General features: G+C 39.4%; 1 protein-coding gene across 5 annotated transcripts in view; it reads left to right on the forward strand.

Annotated features, from left to right (window-relative positions):
• Nucleotides 1-25,194, forward strand: part of LOC124787874 (heat shock factor protein) — a 191,550-nt gene that overhangs the window by 145,944 nt on the left and 20,412 nt on the right. For all 5 annotated transcript variants that reach the window (XM_047254844.1, XM_047254847.1, XM_047254846.1 and 2 more), the window contains exon 10: nt 16,391-16,481. In XM_047254844.1, the coding sequence (XP_047110800.1) occupies nt 16,391-16,481 (91 nt within the window). The remainder of the gene's footprint in view (nt 1-16,390; nt 16,482-25,194) is intronic.

Raw genomic sequence — 25,194 nt, forward strand, 5'->3', positions numbered from 1 at the left:
CTTCCCTACGATTAATTTGATGCATACTCCCAGATATTTTGTGGAAGTAATTGCTTCCAGTGATTGTTCTGCGATTGTAACTCATTGTATGATTGAATAAAGTTATTTACACCTTTGTTTATCAATGTTTGACTTGGGCTTTCTAAGCCTGTCCCTTATCATAGAAACCTGTGTGTGCAGATCGAAACATCCAGGTGCAAAGCAGTTCTTTGTACCTTACATGACTGCAGACATAAGGGATTTCAGAAACCATTACAGGCATACATTTTCAGGAAAACTTTATGCATTTGCTCATTAACTTGTTGTTAATTATAAATATTTTTGTTGTGATAATAAAAATAATAGGGATGAGGTCACCTTTGTGAAGCATATATTCCAAAAAATGCACCTTGGGGAGAAAAAACTGCACATTTCCAGCTCACAGGTAAGGCCATTCTCCAGGAGACGTTGGGAAAGTAACTGGAGGTTCTGGAATTGCTTGGAATGTTAGCTTGATGTCATCCAGGTAATTGATGCAGCAGGCAATGTCCGGAATCAACTGCTCTAAATACTGTTGATAAATTATGGTGCAGGCTAATTTCCAACAGGCAACTTATAAAACTGGCAGAGCCCACAGGAAGTATTGAAGTCTGAGGAAGTCCGAGAAATTGCATCCAGTAGTAGCTGCAGGTAGGCATAGTGCAAGTCTATTTGTGAAAAATGCTGACTACCGACAGTTTCATCAAGAACTCTCCAGCTTTGGCATTGGATAAGAATCTGATGCACATTACATAATGTGACCATCTGTTTAAAGTTAGCACATGTCACCATCGAGCTTCTGAGTCACAATCAAAGGGGCAGCCCAATGACTCGACGAAATAGAAGAAATGATGCCTTGATCCAGCCAACACTGCAACTCGGCCATTACCTTCTCGTGTATGGAGGGCGACAGTATTTAAGTACTGCCAATGGCTTAAGAGAAACATGTCACTTGAAATTTTCTGCCCATCTCAAAGTATTCTCAGACAGCGAACTATATGTGACCACAGTAAGGAGTCCAAATCGTGAAAAGGTACAGATTGAGACACTAAATGCACGTCCTCCATCTGGAAGTCAAAAACAGGAAAAGCATCAGGCCAGAAAATATTTTGCACTAACAGTGAATTGACCACTAACTAAGTCGCCATTCCACTTCCTTGTAACACGCAGAGACGGAGAATCGCCTACGCAGAAGAAACCATTGTTTACTATAAGAGACAACCTGACTAAGCAACCATTGCCACTCTGGGCATCCCAAGAGCCTGTATGTATCTAAATTAATCAGGCTGACAGTTGCTCCCATGTCTAACTGAAATCTGACTGGTCACCAATCCACTACTGACATCTGGAAAATACACCAGGGCAACACGTGGGGCATCAAAGACAACCCCAGAGTCCAGTGAAAACACAGGGGTGTCTGACAACCGACTTGCAGCCCACCGCCTGTAACAAACAATGGCATACCCCACACGTGGCGTCCATTTGCAGGCAGTCATGTCAAACGTGCAGCAAATGATACTTGGGACAGAACTACTGCCTCACCCAACAAGCAGAAGGACAATGATGCTGAGGACCTAAAAACTGTCGTGAACATGAATTACATGGCTGTGATTGTCACTAACCTGCTGAACTCGACAAAGGCAGAGGTGTGTAGTGCTGTGACGCTACTGCACCGGAATCATTAATGGTGGCAACACACAGTGACTCTGCGGGAGTTGAGGTTGCTTGGGGTACCCCGTGGAGCAGTGGCACCTAATTCAGTCACCTGCCAATTGTCTAAAAGGACATGTCTTGCTACCACGGTGAGTTCATGCAATTCTGCAATGTGGGCAATGTCGACTAATGAAGGGTCGGACAAGGTTAACTCCTTCGTCTGAACCTTGATATTGGGAGCTAACAGGACAATCACATCCCAGATTAGTGACTTGCATAAGGGATAGCACATTTGCAAGACTCAAACTGACACTTCACGAGAGACTCTACAAATCAGTGATCCATGACGCATACGACTGGCCAGGGAGCATGTGGTGCTGGTTAAACTGCAACCATGCCAGCATCACATGGGTTTGATGTCCGAAGTACAGCAAAAGCAACATAAAAAGCTTATCAAAGGGAAGCTTGTCAGGCTCAGCGGAGGTCTTATGATTTTTGAAAACTTTGTATAAATCCATGCTACTGGACAACAACAGAGCGGTATTATCAATTACATTGACGATGTGCCTTACATTGCAGTGCAGCGAGAACTGTCACAGGTAATTCTACCACCTTTTTTGTAGACACATTGAAACCAGCAAATGGTGTTGGGAGTGGCAGAGGCTGAGAAACTAACTGCACAACAGTTGTCTGTTCCATAAATTGAAACTCTTGCGGGTAAATGGACTATCAGATGAAAAGATTCTGAAAACCCATGTAGTGAATTTGAATTTTCCAGTGATGATGATAATGAGGAGATAGACATCACTGAAAACTCAGAACAACATGAAGATGATGAGAATTATGATGAATCCCTTGACAAAGAAGGAAAAGAACAATTTAGCACAAATTGATTTGAGTGTGACTTATTGTTTTCTCGTAATGGGAGTTAAATATGGTCTATAGTCCTTCAGGAAAGACGACCAGGGATCTACAAGGTACTTGATTAGGAACTATGACAATGAAAAGTCTTGTTTCTTGTTGTTCTCTTGTGTTCCCCTCATTGAGAAATGTGTATGTGGACCAACAAGGAAGGTCAAATCTCTTACAAGGACTGAAAAGATATAGATTTGCATAAAATAAAAAAGTTTCTTGATGTTCTGATCCTGAGTGTGGTTTTACAAGTTCAGAGATGGAAGTATCAGTCAGCTATGGAGTGTTGAGGATGGCTGATCACTGTTTGGTGAATTTATGTCTCACAACCGCTTCCATGCTCTTCTAAGACATTGCACTTTGACACTGCAGCACCCCAACATTAATATAGGTCATGTGATGTGTGAAACTACGCTGAGGGATGCCTGTGTTCAGGTTGGTGCATGACTGTGGATGAGCAGTTGGTCACATTTCAAGGTTGTCATCCATTTTGACAATACATGCTATCGAGACCTGGTACAGGGTGAGGCATAAAGGATGAACGGTTTTCAAATGCACAATACATCGTTAGTAATGCTTCAAAAAAAAATTTAACTACAGAATAACACTCAAATAATGTTGATATTTAACAAAATTAATGCTTGAAAACAACATCTCCCAGGTGACGGCCGTTTTCAGCAATGCGCTGCTCAAGGCGTTCTCGGAAGTTGGCTTCAACTCTCTGTGACATGCCTCTGTCTATTTGGCTGATTTCCACACAAACAGCTTCCTTCAATTCTTCAAGTGTACATGGCTTATGCACGTACACACGTGATTTGAGGTAACCCCACAAAAAATAGTCACACATGGATAGGTCAGGGGAATGAGGAGGCCAATCAATGGTCCCCGAACCGGGAAATAACTCTACCACAAAAAACAGTCTTAATTGCTTCCATAGTCGACTTGCCATTTTATCTGTAGCTCCATCCTGCTGAAACCACATTCGCTGGATAGGAATATGTTTTCTTCTTAATTCCGGTAGGAAGGATTCAGTGATCATCTCTCTATATTGTTTAGATGTTATGGTTACAGTGTTCTCGTTCTTGGCTTGGAAAAAGTATGGACCAATAACATCTGTACCTGTGACAGCACATCAAACAGTCACTTTGGGACTATGTAATGGTTTCTCATCCAGTAGTTTTGGGTTTTCACTGGCCCAGTAACTACAGTTCTGCTGATTTACCATTCCATTCAAATGGAAATGAGGTTCATCACTCATAAGCAAAATAATGTTGTCATTTTGCTCAAATATGGCTTCCATTTCTTGGGCAAAATTTAGCTGCTGTTCGTAATCTCTGCACAATGGCCTGTTTGTAGGGATGAAATTTTAGGATAGTATGCAAAATACGCCTTACCGAACGATTACTGAGGTGCAGCTCAGCCGAGTGTCTTCTAGCAGATCAACCAGGACTACGGAATATGGCTTGCCAAACTCTTTCCACATTTTCTTGTGTCCAAACTGAGCGAGGAGCTCCTGGTGGTTTTTTGTTCATAACTGTCCCTCGTGTTCAAAATGATTCTACCCAACAGAAAATGGTGTTAAGAGTGGGAACACTATCATGTCTAGCAAGATTGAAATGGTGACAAAACTCGCACTGCACTGCAATTATAGACTCATTATTGCGGCTCCATGACCTTGACTAAACAAAGTGGCAGGAGCTACTGATCACATTACCATATCACTCCGCCCCACTCCGACTGCCTGAGCCTGAATACTAGCTGTTCTAAAAAAGGTCCAACCTTTCTGCCTCATCCTGAGTATACCGAATAAAGTTCTGGGCAGTGTGTGACAGTGCAACAAGCTACTGCTGGTATAGGAAAGTGTATTTGGGAAGGAAGGAAGAAACCACAGCTGTGTGACTTGGAGAGAATGCTGTGGAAACATGATTGAACTTGAAAGATCTGGACATAGTATCATCTGTCATAATTTTTTTACAGAGCTTTATTTAGCTCACTATTTGTTGTCAAAAGATCTGACACTATTTGGTACTAATCTGAAAAACAAAGGTGAACTGCCTAGCGAATTTATTACACCTAAAGGACATAAAGTACATTCTCTATTGTTTAGGCTTCTATCAAATGTTATGATAGCCTTCTATGTTCCTAAGATGAACAAAGTTGTTAAAGTCCATAGTTCTGTTCATGACCAACAAAAGTTATCACTATCAGAAATAAAGAAGCCTGAAATTATAATGACATACAATGCCACAGAAGGTGGCAGTGACACCATGAACTAGAAGATATGATGCTACAGTGAGAAGAGAGACACAAGGCCTGGCCATCAGTGGTTTTCTTCTAAATGATCGACGTAAGTGTAATGAATGTGTACCTAATTTGGACGGTGCTGGCTACCTATAAAAAATGAGATGTAGGACTTTAATCAACAATATAGGAAAGCAACTAGCAGGAATAAAGAAGTCAGTTATAAAAACATTTGGTGTAGAATGAAAATAAGCTACATATCTGGAAAAAAGCTACTAATAAAAGTATAATTGTTGTATTTTTTAACATGTAAACTTTAAATAAATAAAAATTATTTTAATGGATTATACTTCAAAGGTGGTTCACATTGTAGCTGCAAGTTTGTGTTGTCAAAGTCATCTCCTATTTGTTGTATTATGTTAAAAGAATAATTTTATTGAAAAACAGTAAAGATCATGGGTGTAATTTGGGGTCTCATTTTTGGGGAGGAGGGGAGGGCAGCACAAGTTCAAAAATGTTTCTTGATCATAAACTAAACTAAATCAAACTCCATGACACTATAGACCACATATACACTCCTGGAAATGGAAAAAAGAACACACTGACACCGGTGTGTCAGACCCACCATACTTGCTCCGGACACTGCGAGAGGGCTGTACAAGCAATGATCACACGCACGGCACAGTGGACACACCAGGAACCGCGGTGTTGGCCGTCAAATGGCGCTAGCTGCGCAGCATTTGTGCACCGCCGCCGTCAGTGTCAGCCAGTTTGCCGTGGCATACGGAGCTCCATCGCAGTCTTTAACACTGGTAGCATGCCGCGACAGCGTGGACGTGAACCGTATGTGCAGTTGACGGACTTTGAGCGAGGGCGTATAGTGGGCATGCGGGAGGCCGGGTGGACGTACCGCCGAATTGCTCAACACGTGGGACGTGAGGTCTCCACAGTACATCGATGTTGTCGCCAGTGGTCGGCGGAAGGTGCACGTGCCCGTCGACCTGGGACCGGACCGCAGCGACGCACGGATGCACGCCAAGACCGTAGGATCCTACGCAGTGCCGTAGGGGACCGCACCGCCACTTCCCAGCAAATTAGGGACACTGTTGCTCTTGGGGTATCGTCGAGGACCATTCGCAACCGTCTCCATGAAGCTGGGCTACGGTCCCGCACACCGTTAGGCCGTCTTCCGCTCACGCCCCAACATCGTGCAGCCCGCCTCCAGTGGTGTCGCGACAGGCGTGAATGGAGGGATGAATGGAGACGTGTCGTCTTCAGCGATGAGAGTCGCTTCTGCCTTGGTGCCAATGATGGTCGTATGCGTGTTTGGCGCCGTGCAGGTGAGCGCCACAATCAGGACTGCATACGACCGAGGCACACAGGGCCAACACCCGGCATCATGGTGTGGGGAGCGATCTCCTACACTGGCCGTACACCACTGGTGATCGTCGAGGGGACACTGAATAGTGCACGGTACATCCAAACCGTCATCGAACCCATCGTTCTACCATTCCTAGACCGGCAAGGGAACTTGCTGTTCCAACAGGACAATGCACGTCCGCATGTATCCCGTGCCACCCAACGTGCTCTAGAAGGTGTGAGTCAACTACCCTGGCCAGCAAGATCTCCGGATCCGTCCCACATTGAGCTTGTTTGGGACTGGATGAAGCGTCGTCTCACGCGGTCTGCACGTCCAGCACGAACGCTGGTCCAACTGAGGCGCCAGGTGGTAATGGCATGGCAAGCCGTTCCACAGGACTACATCCAGCATCTCTACAATCGTCTCAATGGGAGAATAGCAGCCTGCATTGCTGCGAAAGGTGGATATACTCTGTACTAGTGCCGAAATTGTGCATGCTCTGTTGCCTGTGTCTATGTCCTGTGGTTCTGTCAGTGTGATCATGTGATGTATCTGACCCCAGGAATGTGTCAATAAAGTTTCCCCTTCCTGGGACAATGAATTCACGGTGTTCTTATTTCAATTTCCAGGAGTGTAATTTTATGTTTATATTTTACAATATTTTTGTATAATACATTAAAAAGTTTTAAAAATTGGGAAGTTTTCATAAAGCTTAGAATATTGGTGGGGGTGGGGGTTACGGACATACTGTGAGGTGAATGACAGTGACTTCGAATGGTCTGCTACAACGACACCTTATGCAGTCTTTTCTTTATTGGAGAGTTTGCCGTTTGCAGGGTTGTCATTTGGTCTCCAATAAATACTGCCTTATTCGCCGTCAGTATTGCATTCTTATTGTCTGTACCGATTAGTAATTGGATGTGTGGATTACTTGTTATTCTACTCCATGGAAATTACTTGCCTCTTGTCAGGAACCATATGCTCGCATGGCCTCTCCACAGATACACCTCCAACATAGTCGCAAAAGCCTCGTCAGGGGTCTAGCTCCATGGTCCATGGGTATTGAAAAGTAAATATTTGTAACTTAATGTTGAGGACATTTATTAATGCAATCTTTTGGCATTCTTTCAGTACTGCAAGAGAAAATTCCTATAACTACGAGGGGTGTTCAATAAGTAATGTGACACATTTTATTCTCAACCTGTTTCAGTTGAAAAAATGTGGAATTTGTTTTGGGACATCGTGGAATATTCCTGCTTCAGCTGCTGTTGGTGGTGGCACTGTACATACCCTTAAATATTTGTGTTCCAAGCAGATAGATGTTGTTAAGTTTTTCTTGATGGAAAAACAGAGAGTTGCAGATATTCCTAGGCACTTTCAGAATGTCTGCGGAGACGTGGCAGCGAACAAAAATAAAAATGTCACGCAAACATGTCTGATCTCCTGTGAGCTTGCAGGGCACACATGGCTGTGACTCCTGCAATGTTGGGATGTGCAGATGCTCTCATTCAAGGTGAGCGATGAATCACAGTCAGACACCTCGCTGCTCAACTGTACACTTCTGTTGGTAGTGTTGACACTCTTGTCCACCAGTTGGGGTTCTCTAAGGTGTATGCCCGCTGGGCTCCTCGCCGCCTAACAGAAGACCATAAACAACAACAAAGGACTGTCTGTGCGGAATTTCTTCTCGCAGTAAAGTCACGGCAACCATCTTCTGAGACTCTGAAGGGTTATTCTATATCTCCCTCATGGTGCAGCGATCAATTTGTGAAGTGTTTTGTGCTACCCTTAGGAAACTGAAGAAATGACTGCAGCATTTTTGTCGCCACCAAAATACAAATGAACTACTTCTTCTCAGTGACAACACAAGTCCACACAGCCCATAGGCATTCCCAGAATGTCATTGGACTGTATTTCCTCATCCACACTATGGCTTAGATCCTCTCACCTTCTGACTTCCATCTCTTTGACCCAATGTAGGACGCACTCTGTGGTGTGCAGTACGTGGATGATGTAGAGGTTACTGATGCAGCAAGACATTGGCTCCGATGTCAACGGGAAATGTGGCACCATGCAGACATACAGGCCTTCCCAGTAAGGTGATACAAGTCTTCACGTTGAACGGAGATCATTGACTGGAGATTATGTTGACAGTAGGGTTTTGTAGCCAACAGGGTGGAGAATAATATGGTGTATTGGAATCTGGAATAAAACCAACCTGCTTTCAGAAAATAGCTTTGCATTACTTATTGAAAGCACCTCATATAATAGGGTGTGATACTGAACTATTTGAAAGAATGAGGCTCATCATTTTGTTACCTAGGGTTTGAAGACAGTATGAAACTCTGTTGAAATATATCATCCTGTCATAAAGCAACTTGGATAGGCCTACTAAACAAAAGTATCTTTAGATAGTGGTACCTTAGTTAAGCAGTTGTTTGCTAGGCTGTGTGATTTACTTTCTGCATACTTGTTTCTTACAAATGTATTTGACATCTCCTAAACAAAATCAAGAATCATCAGTAACTCACAATATATGGTCACTTTAAAGTGTTTTGGGAGTTGGCTGTTCAAATTACACTGTACAATTACGGTATGCCACAGTAAAAAGACTGCGCAATTCAGACGTGAGCACTGCAGAATTTGTTACAATGTAGTGTGTTAAGAACGAAACTTTGCAGAAGAAAGGGAAACTTCTCCTTACATGAGATCCATGAGTGTTTTGATGAGAACTCTCTCTCTCTCTCTCTCTCTCTCTCTCTGACTCTCTGACCCATTAGATCCTATATGCAAAATTATTTTGAGTTGCTTCATGTGCAAGCAATATGGTTTTGCAACGTGCTTCAACAGCTTTTGTTAAGCACTCAAATTTCTCTCACTGATTTAGTACACAGGCCAATCTATATCTGTGTAGATGCTCTGTCGCCCATTTTATCTGGGAGGAAGACCACTTTGAGTTTGTTGCATACAAGAAAATGGAAGAGGGACTTCACATAATAGAAATGGTCTATAACCGAACAGGCTGTGTAAGTTTGGTAACTGCACTGCAGAGGGTAGAAAATTCTTCACATGCAAAGTGTAAATGGTGAAATGCTTTATACGATGTAGGTCAGTTTCGGTATTAACAAGATGGTGGGTAATGAGATGTTTACCTTGAAACTGTAGTATTTACCTGTTAGCGTACCTGAACCTGGACACTTACATTGTTGCTTGCAGCCTCAAAGAGTGGTTTGTTGGACATAGAATATACAAGGGCAGTGGATATTGATACAGCTAGTGAAGCTCTAAATTATTTGCTGGCATATCATCACAGATAGTTATCATGTTCATTTTACATAATACAAAGCTATTTAAATTCATTTATTCACTCTATCGTGTTTGTCAATCTCATCCCTTCAGATATATAGAATTAGCAAAGTTGTATATTAACATGCAGATGCAATCATTGGTAGCTACTTCTGCAACATATACACACAACAAATGCGGATGATGCTAATCTGTTCACACTAATAGTTATGATAATTACTTCTATATTGCTTTATATGTGTCTGTTAGGAGAAAAACAATAATTTTGGAAAAAAGCCACTGTTCCTTCTCCTGTACTACTCAGCTGTCATTATCTTATGCTTCAAACGAAGTATTAAAACTTTACAAAAATGACTATTAACTGTCTTTGTACTGTCAAAATCAGGATGTATCCGACACAGATAATTGAGTTTGACAGAATTTACTTTCTTGAGTCCAAGTAGTCTGATGTATTGTAGAAGGTGTGGCTACTGAGGTATTCTTTTGCTTCATATTTAAATATTTGGGGCTTGTCAGTTTCCTGCCTGATGTTTACTGGCAACCAGGTTATAGACTTCTACATCAGAATATAAAACTCTATTATGAATCCAAGAGAGGGATGCATAGTCGATATGAAAATTATTTCTATAAGGGGCGGTCGAATGAAAACTGAACTCCCACCATAATATATGAGTACAGCCTGCACAAGTGGCCTCACTGTTGTTACTGCTGTTGTAGGGGGAATGGCATAGTGCCACACCACAGGTGCATACTGTTGTTATGACCTTGGTTGTTGGCGGACTGGTCTAGTATTTTCATCCAGCTATTGACATGGAGGCAAGCCAAGAATAGCACTGAGGTGTGGTTCATTTTTTGGTGGCTGTGAGTGCTAGGAAACACAATATTCATAAGTCATATGTCTGCTGTGTATGGTGAACACTACACATCCCTGACATTGGTGCACGAGTGGCGGAGAAGGTTCTGGGAAGGGTGCACATCACTGCAAGATGATCTAAGCCCAGGACAGGCCCATCAAGCCATTACCCCTGATTTGATGGGGCGGATTGGTGGCCTTATCTGGAAGACTGATGAATCACGGACGATAAAATTTGTGTTCAGGTCAGCATTAGCTACGGCTCTGTGCATGCCATCTTCAAAGACCATATGCATTACCAACAAGTTTGTGCACAGTGGGTTTCATATCACCTGACAGAGGGACAAAAGATGGACAGAACTGTGTTAAGTCTGAGTCATCTGCTGTGGTACCACGAGGAAGGACATGTGTTTCTAGCCCATATCGTCACAGAGGACAAAATGTGGTGCCTCATGCCTGAAGGTAAATGGTCAAGCCAACAGTGGAAACATTGCACATCTCCCCTGCCAGAAAAATCAAAAGCTGTACACACTAGTCCCAATAAGGTCATGATGAACTACTTCTTTGACTGAAGGCCCCCTGTGGTTGTCAAGCCTCTTGAGCGTGGAAACACAGTCAGTGTGCAGCACTACAAAGACACTTTGCTGAATCTGCAACAAACCATAAATACAAAATGCCCAAGAATTCCGTCAGGCAGAGTCATCCTGTTGCACGATAATGCCAGCCCCACACTGCCAGTCTGACAAAGGCTACGCTCCAGCGATTTGGATGGAAACACTGCAGCATCCTCTGTACAGCCCAGATCTTTCAGTGTGTGATTTTCATATCTTTGGTGACATTTGGGTGGATGTTGGACAAGGAAGTGTAAGAGTGGGTGCTATTGTGGATCCATCAGCAGCTGACTGCATTCTAAAGAACAGAAATAGATTGTCTCATCTCCCCAAGGGGTTAAATGCCTTAATATGTATGGCAGTTACTTTTGAATTGAACCATTCCACAGTCCATTTGTTGGTTGTCCATCATACTTCTAGTATTGTGGTTGTGGATTGCTAGAACAAGTAAGTAGTGTGGCAGTTAGCTTGTTCACAATATGAAGAGTACATCTGTGGTGAATGTAACTTACATCTTAGAGACTTACCACACTACTGACAAATCAGGAACTGAGTGTTGAAAGTGAGTAAGCTAAAAAATATTACATTATTTCTCGGTGTCTGGGGACAGCACTGCGAAATTGATTGATTGAGTTACAAAGATTTGCAACAATTGAAAATGTTGGAGTGTGTTGCTGGAGTGTGGTGGCAAATTATTCGTATCCCAAGGACAGGCAGGTCTAAGCATTCCTTCATCGTAATCAGCGGTATCTGTCAGCAGTACAACAAAAATTATAAGCAATTCTAAAAAGAAATGTTTCATTAGTAGTCCTCAAATGAAAATAAAAAACATATTAAGTCTGAAGTTGTTAAACAAAGGAGGAGTGTAATCACCAGCAAATAGTCAGTGTAAAGTAATGGTATTAGGTGGTACCGAACATGTGGATGGGTTTTTTTTGGTTGGAGCAGGAGAATATCCAGTCACACTCAGGTTGGTGAAAGTTGATTTATGTCTCTAGTTCAGCATATATGTCAGAAATACAATGCTTACATTCAGTGGTGGGGATTGAACCCACGTTCCTTGCTTTCTTGGAAGCAGTGCCTGTCAGGATATTGGTTCAAGCATGTAAACAGCAGTGCAGTATGACTCGTAGTAGTACTTGCATGTTGGTCCAACACCTGACGCTGCTGGTCTTTGTGGCCAACCAGGCAGAAACTTGCAGTGAGGGCGAGTGTCATCCAAGGAGTGAACTGTGGCTACTGATGTGTGGCTGATGGCACATGGCAATGGTAGTCGCAAAGCAGGTCAATGACTGGAAGGATCCTTGTTTGAATCATGGCCTATAGGATGTTGGACAGTACAGCAAGTGGTCTTGCAGAATGGCAGACTTTATGACTGCACCAGCAGATAACAGTAGACCAACGATGCTTCTCCCGGCCACATGGCAGTCGCCCACTCCACAATGGCCATTGACTCTATCCCTTTTTCCAGCTGGATATACATGCCAAGATCAAGATTGTTGACATGCAGATACCTCAGGTGTCACGTAGCTCTCCTGTAGCATTGTCGCAGAAGTGTCCTGAATTTTGGTAATGTTGCTGATTGACAACCAAGTAGCCTTACAAATTTACTGAGTCTGGCTGTGATGGTGAAATGCTGTATCAGCTGATTACTTTAATCAGTGCCTGTATGGCAGTGGTGGCTTGTGCCAGTCAGCTTCGCTGCACTAATGGCAGATGAAAACCTGCAAGATATGGCAGCTTATGATACAACAGTCTCTTCTGCAAATATGTTTTTGTTCGTTTAATTTAAAACAGTGGAAACTCCAGATTGGAATACCAACAATATAAGGAAGAAGGTAGATTGCTGCTTACTGTTGTTCTGCAGTTCAGTCCAAAGACTGGTTTGATGCTGCTCTCCATGCTAGTCTATCCTGTGCAAGCCTCTTTATTTCTGAATAACTGCTGCAGCCCACATCTATTAGAACCTGCTGCTCACTGTACTCATCTCTTGATCTCCTGTTACAATTTGTAGCCCATCCACACTTCCCTCAAATAGTAAATTGACAATTCCTTGATGACTCAAATGTGCCCTATCGACAAGTCCCTTCTTTTATTCAAATTATGCCACAAAATTCTTTTCTCTCCGATTCTATTCAGTACCTCCTCATTAGTTACTTAATCTACCCATTTAACTGTCATCATTCTTCTGTAGCACCACATTTCAAAAGCCTCAATTTTCTTTTTTTCTCAGTGGCTTAGCATCCTATATTTCACTTCTGTACAAAGCTACACTCAAATGTCTTCAGAAAAGACTTCCTAACACTTAAATGGGTAGCTTTGAGGAATGAAATAGTGAAGGCAGCAGAGGATCAAGTAGGTAAAAAGATGAGGGCTAGTAGAAATCCTTGGGTAACAGAAGAGATACTGAATTTAATTGATGAAAGGAGGAAATACAAAAATGCAGTAAGTGAAGCAGGCAAAAAAGAAGACAAACGTCTCAAAAATGAGATTGACAGGAAGTGCAAAATGGCTAAGCAGGGATGGCTGGAGGACAAATGTAAGGATGTAGAGGCTTATCTCACGAGGGGTAAGATAGATACTACCTACTGGAAAATTAAAGAGACCTTTGGAGAAAAGAGAACCATTTGCATGAATATCATGAGCTCAGATGGAAACCCAGTTCTAAGCAAAGAAGGGAAAGCAGAAAGGTGGAAGGAGTATATAGAGGGTCTATACAGGGGCGATGTTCTTGAGGACAATATTATGGAAATGGAAGAGGAGGTAGATGAAGATGAAAAGGGAGATACGATACTGCGTGAAGAGTTTGACAGAGCACTGAAAGACCTAAGTTGAAACAAGGCCCCGGGAGTAGACAACATTCCGTTAGAACTACTGACAGCCTTGGGAGAGCCAATCCTGACAAAACTCTACCATCTGATGAGCAAAATGTATGAGACAGGTGAAATTCCCTCAGCCTTCAAGAAGAATATAATAATTCCAATCCCAAAGAAAGCAGGTGTTGACAGATGTGAAAATTACCGAACTATCAGTTTAATAAGTCACAGCTGCAAAATACTAACACGAATTCTTTACAGACGAATGGAAAAACTGGTAGAAGCCGACCTCGGGGAAGATCAGTTTGCATTCCATAGAAATGTTGGAACACGTGAGGCAATACTGACCCTACGACTTATCTTAGAAGAAAGATTAAGGAAGGGCAAACCTACCTTTCTAGCATTTGTAGACTTAGAGAAAGCTTTTGACAATGTTGACTGGAATACTCTCTTTCAAATTCTGAAGGTGGGAGGGGTAAAATACAGAGAGCGAAAGGCTATTTACAATTTGTACAGAAAGCAGATGGCAGTTATAAGAGTCGAGGGGCATGAAACGGAAGCAGTGGTTGGGAAGGGAGTCGGACAGGGTTGTAGCCTCTTCCCTATGGTATTTTATCTGTATATTGAGCAGGCAGTAAAGGAAACAAAAGAAAAGCTTGGAGTAGGTATTAAAATCCATGGAGAAGAAATAAAAACTTTGAGGTTCGCCGATGACATTGTAATTCTGTCAGAGACAGCAAAAGACTTGGAAGAGCAGTTGAACAGAATGGACAGTGTCTTGAAAGGAGGATATAAGATGAACATCAACAAAAGCAGAACGAGGATAATGGACTGTAGTCGAAATAAGTCTGGTGTTGCTGAGGGAATTAGATTAGGAAATGAGACACTTAAAGTAGTAAAGGAGTTTTGCTATTTGGGGAGCAAAATAACTGATGATGGTCGAAGTAGAGAGGATATAAAATGTAGACTGGCAATGGCAAGGAAAGCGTTTCTGAAGAAGAGAAATTTGTTAACATCGAGTATTGATTTAAGTGTCAGGAAGTCGTTTCTGAAAGTATTTGTATGGAGTGTAGCCATGTATGGAAGTAAAACATGGACGATAACCAGTTTGGACAAGAAGAGAATAGAAGCTTTCGAAATGTGGTGCTACAGAAGAATGCTGAAGATTAGATGGGTAGATCACATAACTAATGAGGAGGTATTGAATAGAATTGGGGAGAAGAGGAGTTTGTGGCACAACTTGACTAGAGGAAGGGATCGGTTGGTAGGACATGTTCTGAGGCATTGAGGGATCACCAATTTAGTGCTGGAGGGCAACATGGAGGGTAAAAATTGTAGAGGGAGACCAAGAGATGAATACACTAAGCAGATTCAGAAGGATGTAGGCTGCAGTAGGTATTGGGAGATGAAGATGCTTGCACAGGATAGAGTAGCATGGAGAGCTGCATCAAACCAGTCTCAAGACTGAAGACCACAACAACAACAACAACAATAACAACACTTAAATTTGTATTTGGTGGTAAAAAATGTCTCTTTTTTCTGTTTCACTTTTCTCTTTTCTTATCATTGACAGTCTACATTTTATATCCTCCTCTTAAATTATATACTGCCCAAATAGTAAAATTCATCTATTACTTTTAGTGTCTCATTTTCTAATCTGATCCCATCAGCATTGCCTGATTTATTTTTACTGCATTTACTGCATTATTTTGCTTTTGTGATGTTCATCTTGTATTCTCCTTTCATGGCACTTTCCATTCCATTCAACTGCTGCTCCAAGTCCTTTGCTGTCTATGACAAAATTTCAGTGTCATCAGCAAACTTCAAAGCTTTTATTTCTTTTCTCTGAACTACAATTCCTTATGGAAACATATGTTTGGTTTCCTATACTGCTTGCTCAATATGCAGATGGAATAACATAAAGATCAGACATACACTACAACCATGTTGCTCCCCCTTCTCAGCTGTTGCTTCCTTTTCATGCCCTTCAACTCCCATAATTGAAGTGTGGTTTCTGTACAAGTTGGAAATAATGTCTTGCTCCCTGCATTCTACCCATGCTATCTTCAGACTCAGTGAATGTATTCCAGTCAGCATTATCAAAAGCTTTCTCTAAGTCTACAAATGCTATAGACATAGGTTTGCCTTTCCTTGACCTGTATTGAGAAGTCATAGGATCATTATTGCCTCATGTATTCCTACATTTTGTCAGAATCCAAACTGATCTTTCACAAGTCTTCTTGAAGTCTGAGTGTATTTCCCCTGTCTATCAAGTGAACCATCAGTACTATAATATCTTGTGCTACATAACCTCTTTTATTGTGTTTTATTTCTAATAGTGTTTACTAGGTCAGCCTTTTTTCCTTTGGAAATTCGTTGAGTATTTTGAGATGGTAGGTGAGTGTAAGAGTACAGTACTCATATGAGAAAGGTGAACGGTGAGCTTATAAGTGTTCTTAAGCTTTTTTGGCAGAAGAGTCAACAAGTATATTTTAATAATTGGTATTATTTGTATCATACAGTGTTTTTGTAGCATCTTAGCCAGTGGATAAACGTACTTTTAAATGTGATAGACATTTTATTTATAGACTTCAAACCTGATGATCATTTACGTTTTCAGCTATTTGGAGGAGATGACCTTATTTCGTATGGTATTCATCTAGCTCCAGGACCAGAAGGTGAACAAAAACGTAAAGATAACAATGTGGCTGGTAAGTGAAAATAAGATTTATGAAGACAGTTTGCTTTATGTATGAGTGTAATGCAGAAATTTATTTTGAATTATAATTAATTAAAGAGGTAAAATTTAATAAGTAATATTGATTCAAACAAGGGATATGTAATAATCTAAAGATGTACATATATCCCTAATTAGATATTCCTTTTTGTATTAGCTTTATGAAAATGCAGTGACAACCAAGTGATTGATCAGATAGAAATTTGTAGTTTCACATTCGCCACTTCTTTTCATGGCTTTTGATGAGGGAAACATGTCATAAACATATTGCATATGTGAACAGAGGTGCATAATAGATATAACAGCATTTAGTCCTTGATATTGATATTCTCTCTTCCACTGACCTTCCTTTCGCTCGCTCCCTTCATTCCTCCCACTCCCTCCTCTTTCTGACCTGAATGAAGCATTCACTTCAGTAAAACAAAGACAGTCGGAAAAAGCTAGGAAGGGCTGTAATATCAGTGATTTATCTGTACAGTTTATATTTATAAGCAGAGTAAAAAAAACCACCAGGTAAAATTTGGGCTCAATATCCCCCCCCCCTCTCCCCCTCCCCCCCCCCCTCCCCCCCTCTCCCCCCTCACATTCCTCCTCCTACACACACACACACACACACACACACACACACACACACACACACTATTACCACTAGAGAAAGGGCCCTTGATTACAAATTTTTTTGAAGATTAAGAGAAGCAACTAGGTTACATCCTATAACTACATTCATACTCTCCAAAGCCCTGTAAAGTGCACAACAGAGGATACTTCCCCACTGTACCATTTATATGGGCTTCTTCTCATTCCATTCATATATGGAGTGTGAGAAGAATTATTGTTTACAAAATTCTGTTTTTGCTGGAACTAGTGTAATCTTGCCCTTCGTGATCCTTATGGGAACGATACATAGAGGGCTATAATATATTCCTTGAGTCATCATTTAAAATAGGTTCTTGGAACTTTGTATGTAGTCTTTCTTGGAATACGAGGACTATCCACAAAGTATGTTACGTTTTGGAATTAAAAATAAATAAAGTATTGGAAATTTTTTTATTATATACAGATGAAAGCCACACTTAAATACTACTTTTCTACATAGTTGCCATTTAAATTAAGGCACTTATCGTAGCGATGGACGAGCTTGGAAATTCCTTCGTCGTAAAATTCGGCCGCCTGCGCCTACAACCACGTGGTTACCTCTTCTTGAAGCTGTGCGTCGTCATCAAAACGCTGCATAGCCAGCCACTTCTTCATTGCTGGGAATAAGTGGAAGTCACTCGGTGCCAGGTCGGGACTGTACGGCGGATGAGGAAACAACTCCCACTTAAAAGATTCGAGAACTTCACGAGTGGCATTTGCCGTGTGGGCCCGGGCGTTGTCGTGAATCAGCAAGATCTTTGAGCCCAACTTTCCCCTGCGCTCGTTTTGTATTGCTCTTCTGAGGTTGTGCAGAGTTTTGCAATACCTTTGAGAGTTTATTGTAGTGCCCTTTTCCAGGAAATCCACAAAAATCACACCTTTTCTGTCCCAAAAGACAGTCGCCACGTGGTTGAAGGTGCAGGCGGCCGAATTTTAGGACGAAGGACTTTCCAAGCTTGTCCATTGCTACGGTAAGTGCCTTAATTTAAATGGCAACTATGTAGAAAAGTAATATTTAAGTGTGGCTTTTATCTGTATGTAATTTAAAAAAATTTCCAATACTTTATTTATTTTTAATTCCAAAACGTAATGTACTTTGTGGATAGCCCTCGTACTTAGTATTTGTCTTCAAGCATTTGTCATTTCAGTTTTCTCAGCGTCTCTGTGATGTTCTCGCATGGACCAGATAAACCTGTGATCATTCGTTCTGCCCTTGTTTATATACATATATTTAAAGCAAGATGCCAATCTTTGCACCACTTTGAAATCTTATAAAGATCTGACTGAATGTTTGTGCAGCTTTTTTCTCTATAGATAACTACGTCATCTGTGAAAAGTCTGAAGTTATTGTTAAGATTGTTTGCAAAGTTAATAATACATAACTTGAACAGCAAGGGTTCCAACAACTCCCCCAGCGCACACCTTAACTTACTGATATGTCTGTTGATGACGCTCTATACCAGATAATGTGCTGTTTCTATCCTTTCAAGATCTCCCCAACTTAGTCACAAATTTCCAACTTTTGATAACAAGCTTAGTGTTGAAATATGGCATCCCGGCTAAGACACAAGTTGAAAATATGGTCACTATTTTTTATTTACTTAAATTTGCCATATTTCATGACAGTACCTTTTCCGTTAGACGTTTGCAAGGCGATATTAGTCTTGGCTTCAGTTGTCTAAGTATGATTCCACAATGCATCTTTTTCGGCTGCGGAAAAGACGTGGTTCAACGTGTTTGCCTCATTTTGGTGTTTCAAATACCATTTCTTCAAATGTAGTTTTTTTTATGGTTAATACAAAAAAAATAGTAACATAATTCAAAATTATTTATGACGGCGACCTTCACATTCTTCTTCCGTCAACACACACCAAGAGTTAACTGCCGACTGACTATAGTCAAAGACGACTCCAACGTCAAAGATGTTTTACACAACACACAAGCTTCCACATGTAATCAGTCTCTTTGCTATTCTTCAATACATTTACTAATAGTAATCAATATGCTTTCACTCTCAAAAACAGAAGTAAATTAACATATAATAAGACAAATTATAATAAATTCTGACAAAAAATATAAGAAAACATTTACAATTCGGTATCGACAAATACGGTAAAAAAATAACATTTCCCAGATCCATTACAACTGCTCCCCAGGGCTTTTGTTGTTATGGACATATACAACAAAATCCCGACCACACTCAGTAATGGATCGGTATTACACAATTAGTACATTAATGATGCAGACTGATAACCTCTTCCAAATTTGGACTCTTTGAATCTGTGGACTTGTTACTGGCTGTTGTTGCAAAGATACTTCCCCATCAATCTCATACAAAAAAAAATTCAAGTAAAGAAATTATTTGACATGACAAATATACATGGTATAAAACATACATGAGAAATATTCTGACATACAGCATACAGATTGAAAATAATAGGAAGGTAAAACTCATTTCCCAGAATAAGATTTAAATTTTTTTTTATATTTGCCTTTATATATATACATATAATAGAGGGAAAAATTCCACGTGGGAAAAATTATATATAAAAACAAAGATGAGGTGACTTACCGAACGAAAGCGCTGGCAGGTCGATAGACACACAAACATACACACTAAATTCTAGCTTTCGCAACCAACGGTTGCCTAATCAGGAAAGAGGGAAGGAGAGGGAAAGATGAAAGGATGTGGGTTTTAAGGGAGAGGGTAAGGAGTCATTCCAATCCCGGGAGCGGAAAGACTTACCTTAGGGGCAAAAAAGGACGGGTATACACTCGCGCACACACACATATCCATCCACACATACAGACACAAGCTTGTCCTGTCCTTTTTTAGGGGAAAAAGGGACAGGTGTACACTCGCACACACGCACATATCCATCCACACATACAGACACAAGCAGTCTGTATGTGTGGATGGATATGTGCGTGTGTGCGAGTGTATACCTGTCCCTTTTTTCCCCCTAAGGTAAGTCTTTCCGCTCCCGGGATTGGAATGACTCCTTACCCTCTCCCTTAAAACCCACTTCCTTTCGTCTTCCCCTCTCCTTCCCTCTTTCCTGATGAGGCAACAGTTTGTTGCGAAAGCTTGAATTTTGTGTGTATGTTTGTGTTTGTTTGTGTGTCTATCGACCTGCCAGCGCTTTCGTTCGGTAAGTCACCTCCTCTTTGTTTTTATATACATATATATTACTTTGATTTTTTTTACTCATGTTTTTTTTCTTTTGTATATTTTTTTGTTTATGATTTTCTTTTTAATAATTTTTTTACTCATGTTTTTTTGTATTTTTTTCCTTATGATTTTCTTCTTTTAGTACAGCTAAAGATACATCAGTATTATCTAAATTTTTTTTTTGCAATTATTTATGTACACTTGCCTCTCTACTACAATATTATTACAAGTCACATTCTTGTGAAGAGTACTTTTCTCCCCACAACATCAGTATAAACAACAATAAACTGCTCATATATCATGAGGCTTTATCTAAAATTGGTTTTGAAACTTATACCTTTGCATGCATGTCCTCACATGCATGCCTTCACCCACAGGGAAGACGTAGCTTCCAAAAATTAAAATAATTCGGAAATGCTCACTATGGAGACCTTTTTTTTTTTTTTTTTTTGTAAAAAAGTAAAAATAAATCTTTCTCTCATTTTTTGTTACAACAGTGTTTTTTCATCAGTTTCAATTAACATGTGACTTCAAATTATTAATTTATACATGCAAATATACATACTTGTTTGTGCAGGTAGTTTTGTTCTAACAAGCATATTCCAGTGGAGGACTTTTGTTTTAGATGATAATAGGTTATTTAAATTTTGAAATTATGATTTCTGTTTATACAGTTTCAAAGAGACAACATTCCTGAGAGCAAATAATTTTTTTGACTTAGGATACACCAAACGATAAGCATTAGGGTGTGGATTTTCTATGCCTTCAAAAGACCCAATATAGATATCAAAGAATTTTTTAATTTCTGAAGTTAACATTTTTGATTTTTCATGAGATTTGACCAGAACAAGATCCCCAATTTTGAAAGTGGTTAATTTTACCCTATTGTTATGTCTTTTATTCCTCTTTTCCCCTTGTTTCCTCATAGTTTCCCTAACAATATCTTCTCTCTCTGGCATAGTTAAAGGTGTACATTTAGGAAATTCAATAAGTTCTGATATAAGATTTGGAGGTCTAATATTAAACGTACTCTCATACGGTGAAAATCCTGTGGAACTATGTTGTAGGCTATTCATAATATCTTCAAAATTTCGAATGTGCTCAAACCAAGTTGGATGTTTATGGCTACAATAGGTTCTACAAAGTCTCCCAATTTCCCTCATATATCTTTCTGCAGGATTGGTCGACGGAGAATAAACAGATATAAGTATATGCTTCAATTTTGATCTTTCAATAAACTTTTTCCAAATTTTAGAGGTGAACTGTGAAACATTATCTGATAATATAGCTTTTGGTTTACCCACCTGTGCGAAATAATCTCTTTCAATTTTTATTATAATTTCAGGGCTAGTAGCTTTTTTCACTGGATATAGTTTAATTAATTTTGAAAATACATCTACCATAACAAATATGTAACAGTGACCACCTTTACCCTTTGGTAACATTCCATATAAGTCCACTGCAATAAGATCTAAAGGTTTTTCCGGAATAATGTTTTGCATCTCTCCACCACATCTTCGATTGCTCACTTTAACTCTCTGACATTTGTCACAGGTTGCCAATTCTTTTCTTACCTTCTTTCCAATATTGTAAAAATAAACATTTTCTTGTATCTTTTGAATGCACTTCTGTATCCCACAATGACCAAAACTTTCATGTATGTAAATGATCAGCTTATCAGCATCTGCCTCTGGCCAACACAGTTTCCAATTGTCAGAATCTACATCTGTTCTCCGAAATAAAATCCCCTTATGTAATTTGTAAAATTTATCAAGTTTCTCATACCCCTTCTTGCCTAAACATTCTTTGATTAATTTCCAACTCTGATCTAAATTTTGATTTTTTTCTAATTTTGTTACACATAGCTCTAATTGTTTTCTCATTTTCCACCCCTTTCAAGTATATAATTTTAAATTGCTTTTCCTCCTCTTGTTCAAAAATCTCCTTTTCTCCCCCAATTGGTAACCTTGAAAGTGAATCAGCTACTACATTCTCAGAACCTTTTATGTTTGATTTCAAAGTCAAACTGTTGCAGAAATATTGCCCATCTGGTCAATCTACTGTGGTATAATTTGCACTCTTGTAAGTAACTCAAACCTTTGTGATCCGAAAATACTATGGTTTTATGTCCAATAAGGTAAATTCTAAATTTTGTAAAAGCCCAATGAATTGCCAAAAGTTCCTTCTCTGTGACTGTATAATTTTTTTTCATGCTTGAGCAACATTCTGCTTGCAAATGCTATGGTACAATGTATCTTAACGCCATTCTCTACTCTTTCTTGAAATAACTCTGCTCCAAGCCCATAATTACTGCTATCAGTGTTCAAACAAAATGGTAAATTAAAATCAGGTCTGTGTAATAAGTGTTGCTTCCTCAACTCTTGCTTAATTTTATCAAACTCTTCCTGACAACTTTTAACCCAAACCAAAACAGTGTTTTTCTTAAGTAATTGACTTAAACATGGTGCATTCAGGCTCTGATCACTTATATGTTTTCGGTAATAACCGCATAATCCAAAGAACGACTTTGTTTTTTAGTGTTAGGAATAGGAATTTCTGAAATTGCTTTAATTTTTTTCTGGATCTGCCAAAATTCCCTTGTCTGTGACAACATGACCCAAAAATTTTAATTCAGAAACTGCAAATTTACATTTCTCTAATGTCAATGTCATCCCCCCTTTTCTAAGTTTTTCACAAACTGACTTCAAAATTGAAAAATGTTCCTCCCAATTTTGCCCTGTAACCAAAATGTCATCTACATAAATTATCAGTTTAGACGCAAGTTCTTGCCCCAGTACATGATCCAAAGCTCTTATAAATTCGGAAACAGAAGAATTTAACCCAAATGGCACAACACAATATTGGTAACTCTTACCATTGTACAAGAAAGCAATATATTTCCTAGAATTAACCAAAAGCGGTACCTGATGAAAACCCGAAGTTAGATCCAAACTTGACATATATTTTATATCTGTAAATTTATAGAGTAACTCATCAGTATTTTCAGGATGGTCTGTCTGTCTGAAAAAAATTTTGTTTAAGTGTCTAGAGTGCAAAACCAATCTTACTCCACCATCTTTTTTCATAACTACTACTAGAGGATTATTATATGCACTGATACTCCTTTCTATTATATTACATCCTTCCATCTTTTTCAGCTCTTTCTCTACAGCAGGTCTTTTTGATATTGCAATACTGTATGGTTTTATGAAAAATGGTTCATGAGGTTTTACCTGAAGCTCACACTGATAACCCTTTACCCTACCAGGTATGTCACTGAAAACATCACTGTATTCCCACAGCAGATTTTCTAACTGTTGTTTTTGCTCCCCAGATAAATTTTGTTTCTGAAATTTTCAAATTTACTAAATTCCTAAATTCAACTTCATCAGTATCAAATCCATGAGTTTCAATATTCTCCAATCTATTTTCTTTTAGTAAATTGATACTGTCAAAATTTCTATTACTCTGATCACCAAGTGTGTTCACAAAATTTGTCTGAATGTATTCCCTTTCACTAGTTTCTATCAAAAGTTTTCTTCCAACCCAATCAAATGCTGTATTTACTTTTACTATCCAATTCATACCCAAAAGAAAATCCTCATTAAATTCCTGAATTACAAAACATCCATGTGTGAACAACTTGCCTTCAATTAAAAATGTCACTAAAGCCTGGCTTTTTACCAATTTACTGCTCTTCCCAGTAGCACCTTTTATCTTTACCCCAACAACTGGCATTTCAGCATAATGTTTCCCCACTTTCAATTTCTTGCTTAAGCTTTCAGATATTCCCGAGATCTCACTTCCTGTATCAATTAAACATTTACCAATCCATGACCCAATTTGAACTTTTATATAAGGACTGCAAAATTGATCACTTTTCTCAGAACCTGTATCCTCATGTAATAAATCACTTTCAATTTCCCCGAACCTATACTTATCAGAATCATATGGTATATCATTACATGTATTATTTGTCACAGTTATAAAATTTGCACAAGATACAAAATTGTCATTAGTACTCTCTATTATCTCAAATAGCCAAGAATTTTCATCCAAATCACATTGTATACTATTGAAGTACTTATCCTTCAGCTTTTCAAAAATAAAATATCTCATCTTTTTCCACAACTCAGGACATACAGTTTCACATACATTAATAAGCATCTTTCTAAAGTTCTTGTCAAAAGAAATAGTTTCACTGTTCAGCCATATATTCATAAGAAATGTGTGTGTATCAGTAGTATCTGTAAAAGTTTCACTTAGGCTAGAAGTTATACATATGTCATCGTTATTTGTGTAGTCAGATTCTTTACCAACATCATCAAAATTCACACTTTCACCTACACCCAGCTTGTGAGCCTTATTCATCCTGGTAACATCCCTGGGAATTTCTATAATATTCTCACTATTTAAACCATTTTCAACCATGTGTATACCCAACTCCCTATTTAAACCAATTAAATACCTTTCCTCGACATCATCATCAATACCATTACCATCATTATCAACTTTATCATCAACATCATTATCATTACACATATTCAGGTCATACACATTCAAATTATCCCCCAAAATATTATTTCCCCTTTCTAAAGTTACCAGATCCCTTTCACCAACATTTTCATTCTCACAGCATGCATTGTCTCTTTCATTCACACACATCTCTGAACTTCTACAAATTACATCATCTGACAAAGTGTTGTTCTTTTCTGCCCAAGTGTAAAACTCTGTTAAATTAAATGAATCACAATTACTTTTATCTACTGTATGTTCTTGTGTACTGAAAATTTTATCTTTATCAATATCATCATTATTTTCCTCTTGAAATTTTTTCAATAAGTAACAACTAATGACCTCATGTGATAGCTTAGGTTTG

The sequence above is a fragment of the Schistocerca piceifrons genome, chromosome 3, assembly GCF_021461385.2.
Source record: "Schistocerca piceifrons isolate TAMUIC-IGC-003096 chromosome 3, iqSchPice1.1, whole genome shotgun sequence".
Classification (NCBI taxonomy): Eukaryota; Metazoa; Arthropoda; class Insecta; order Orthoptera; family Acrididae; genus Schistocerca; species Schistocerca piceifrons.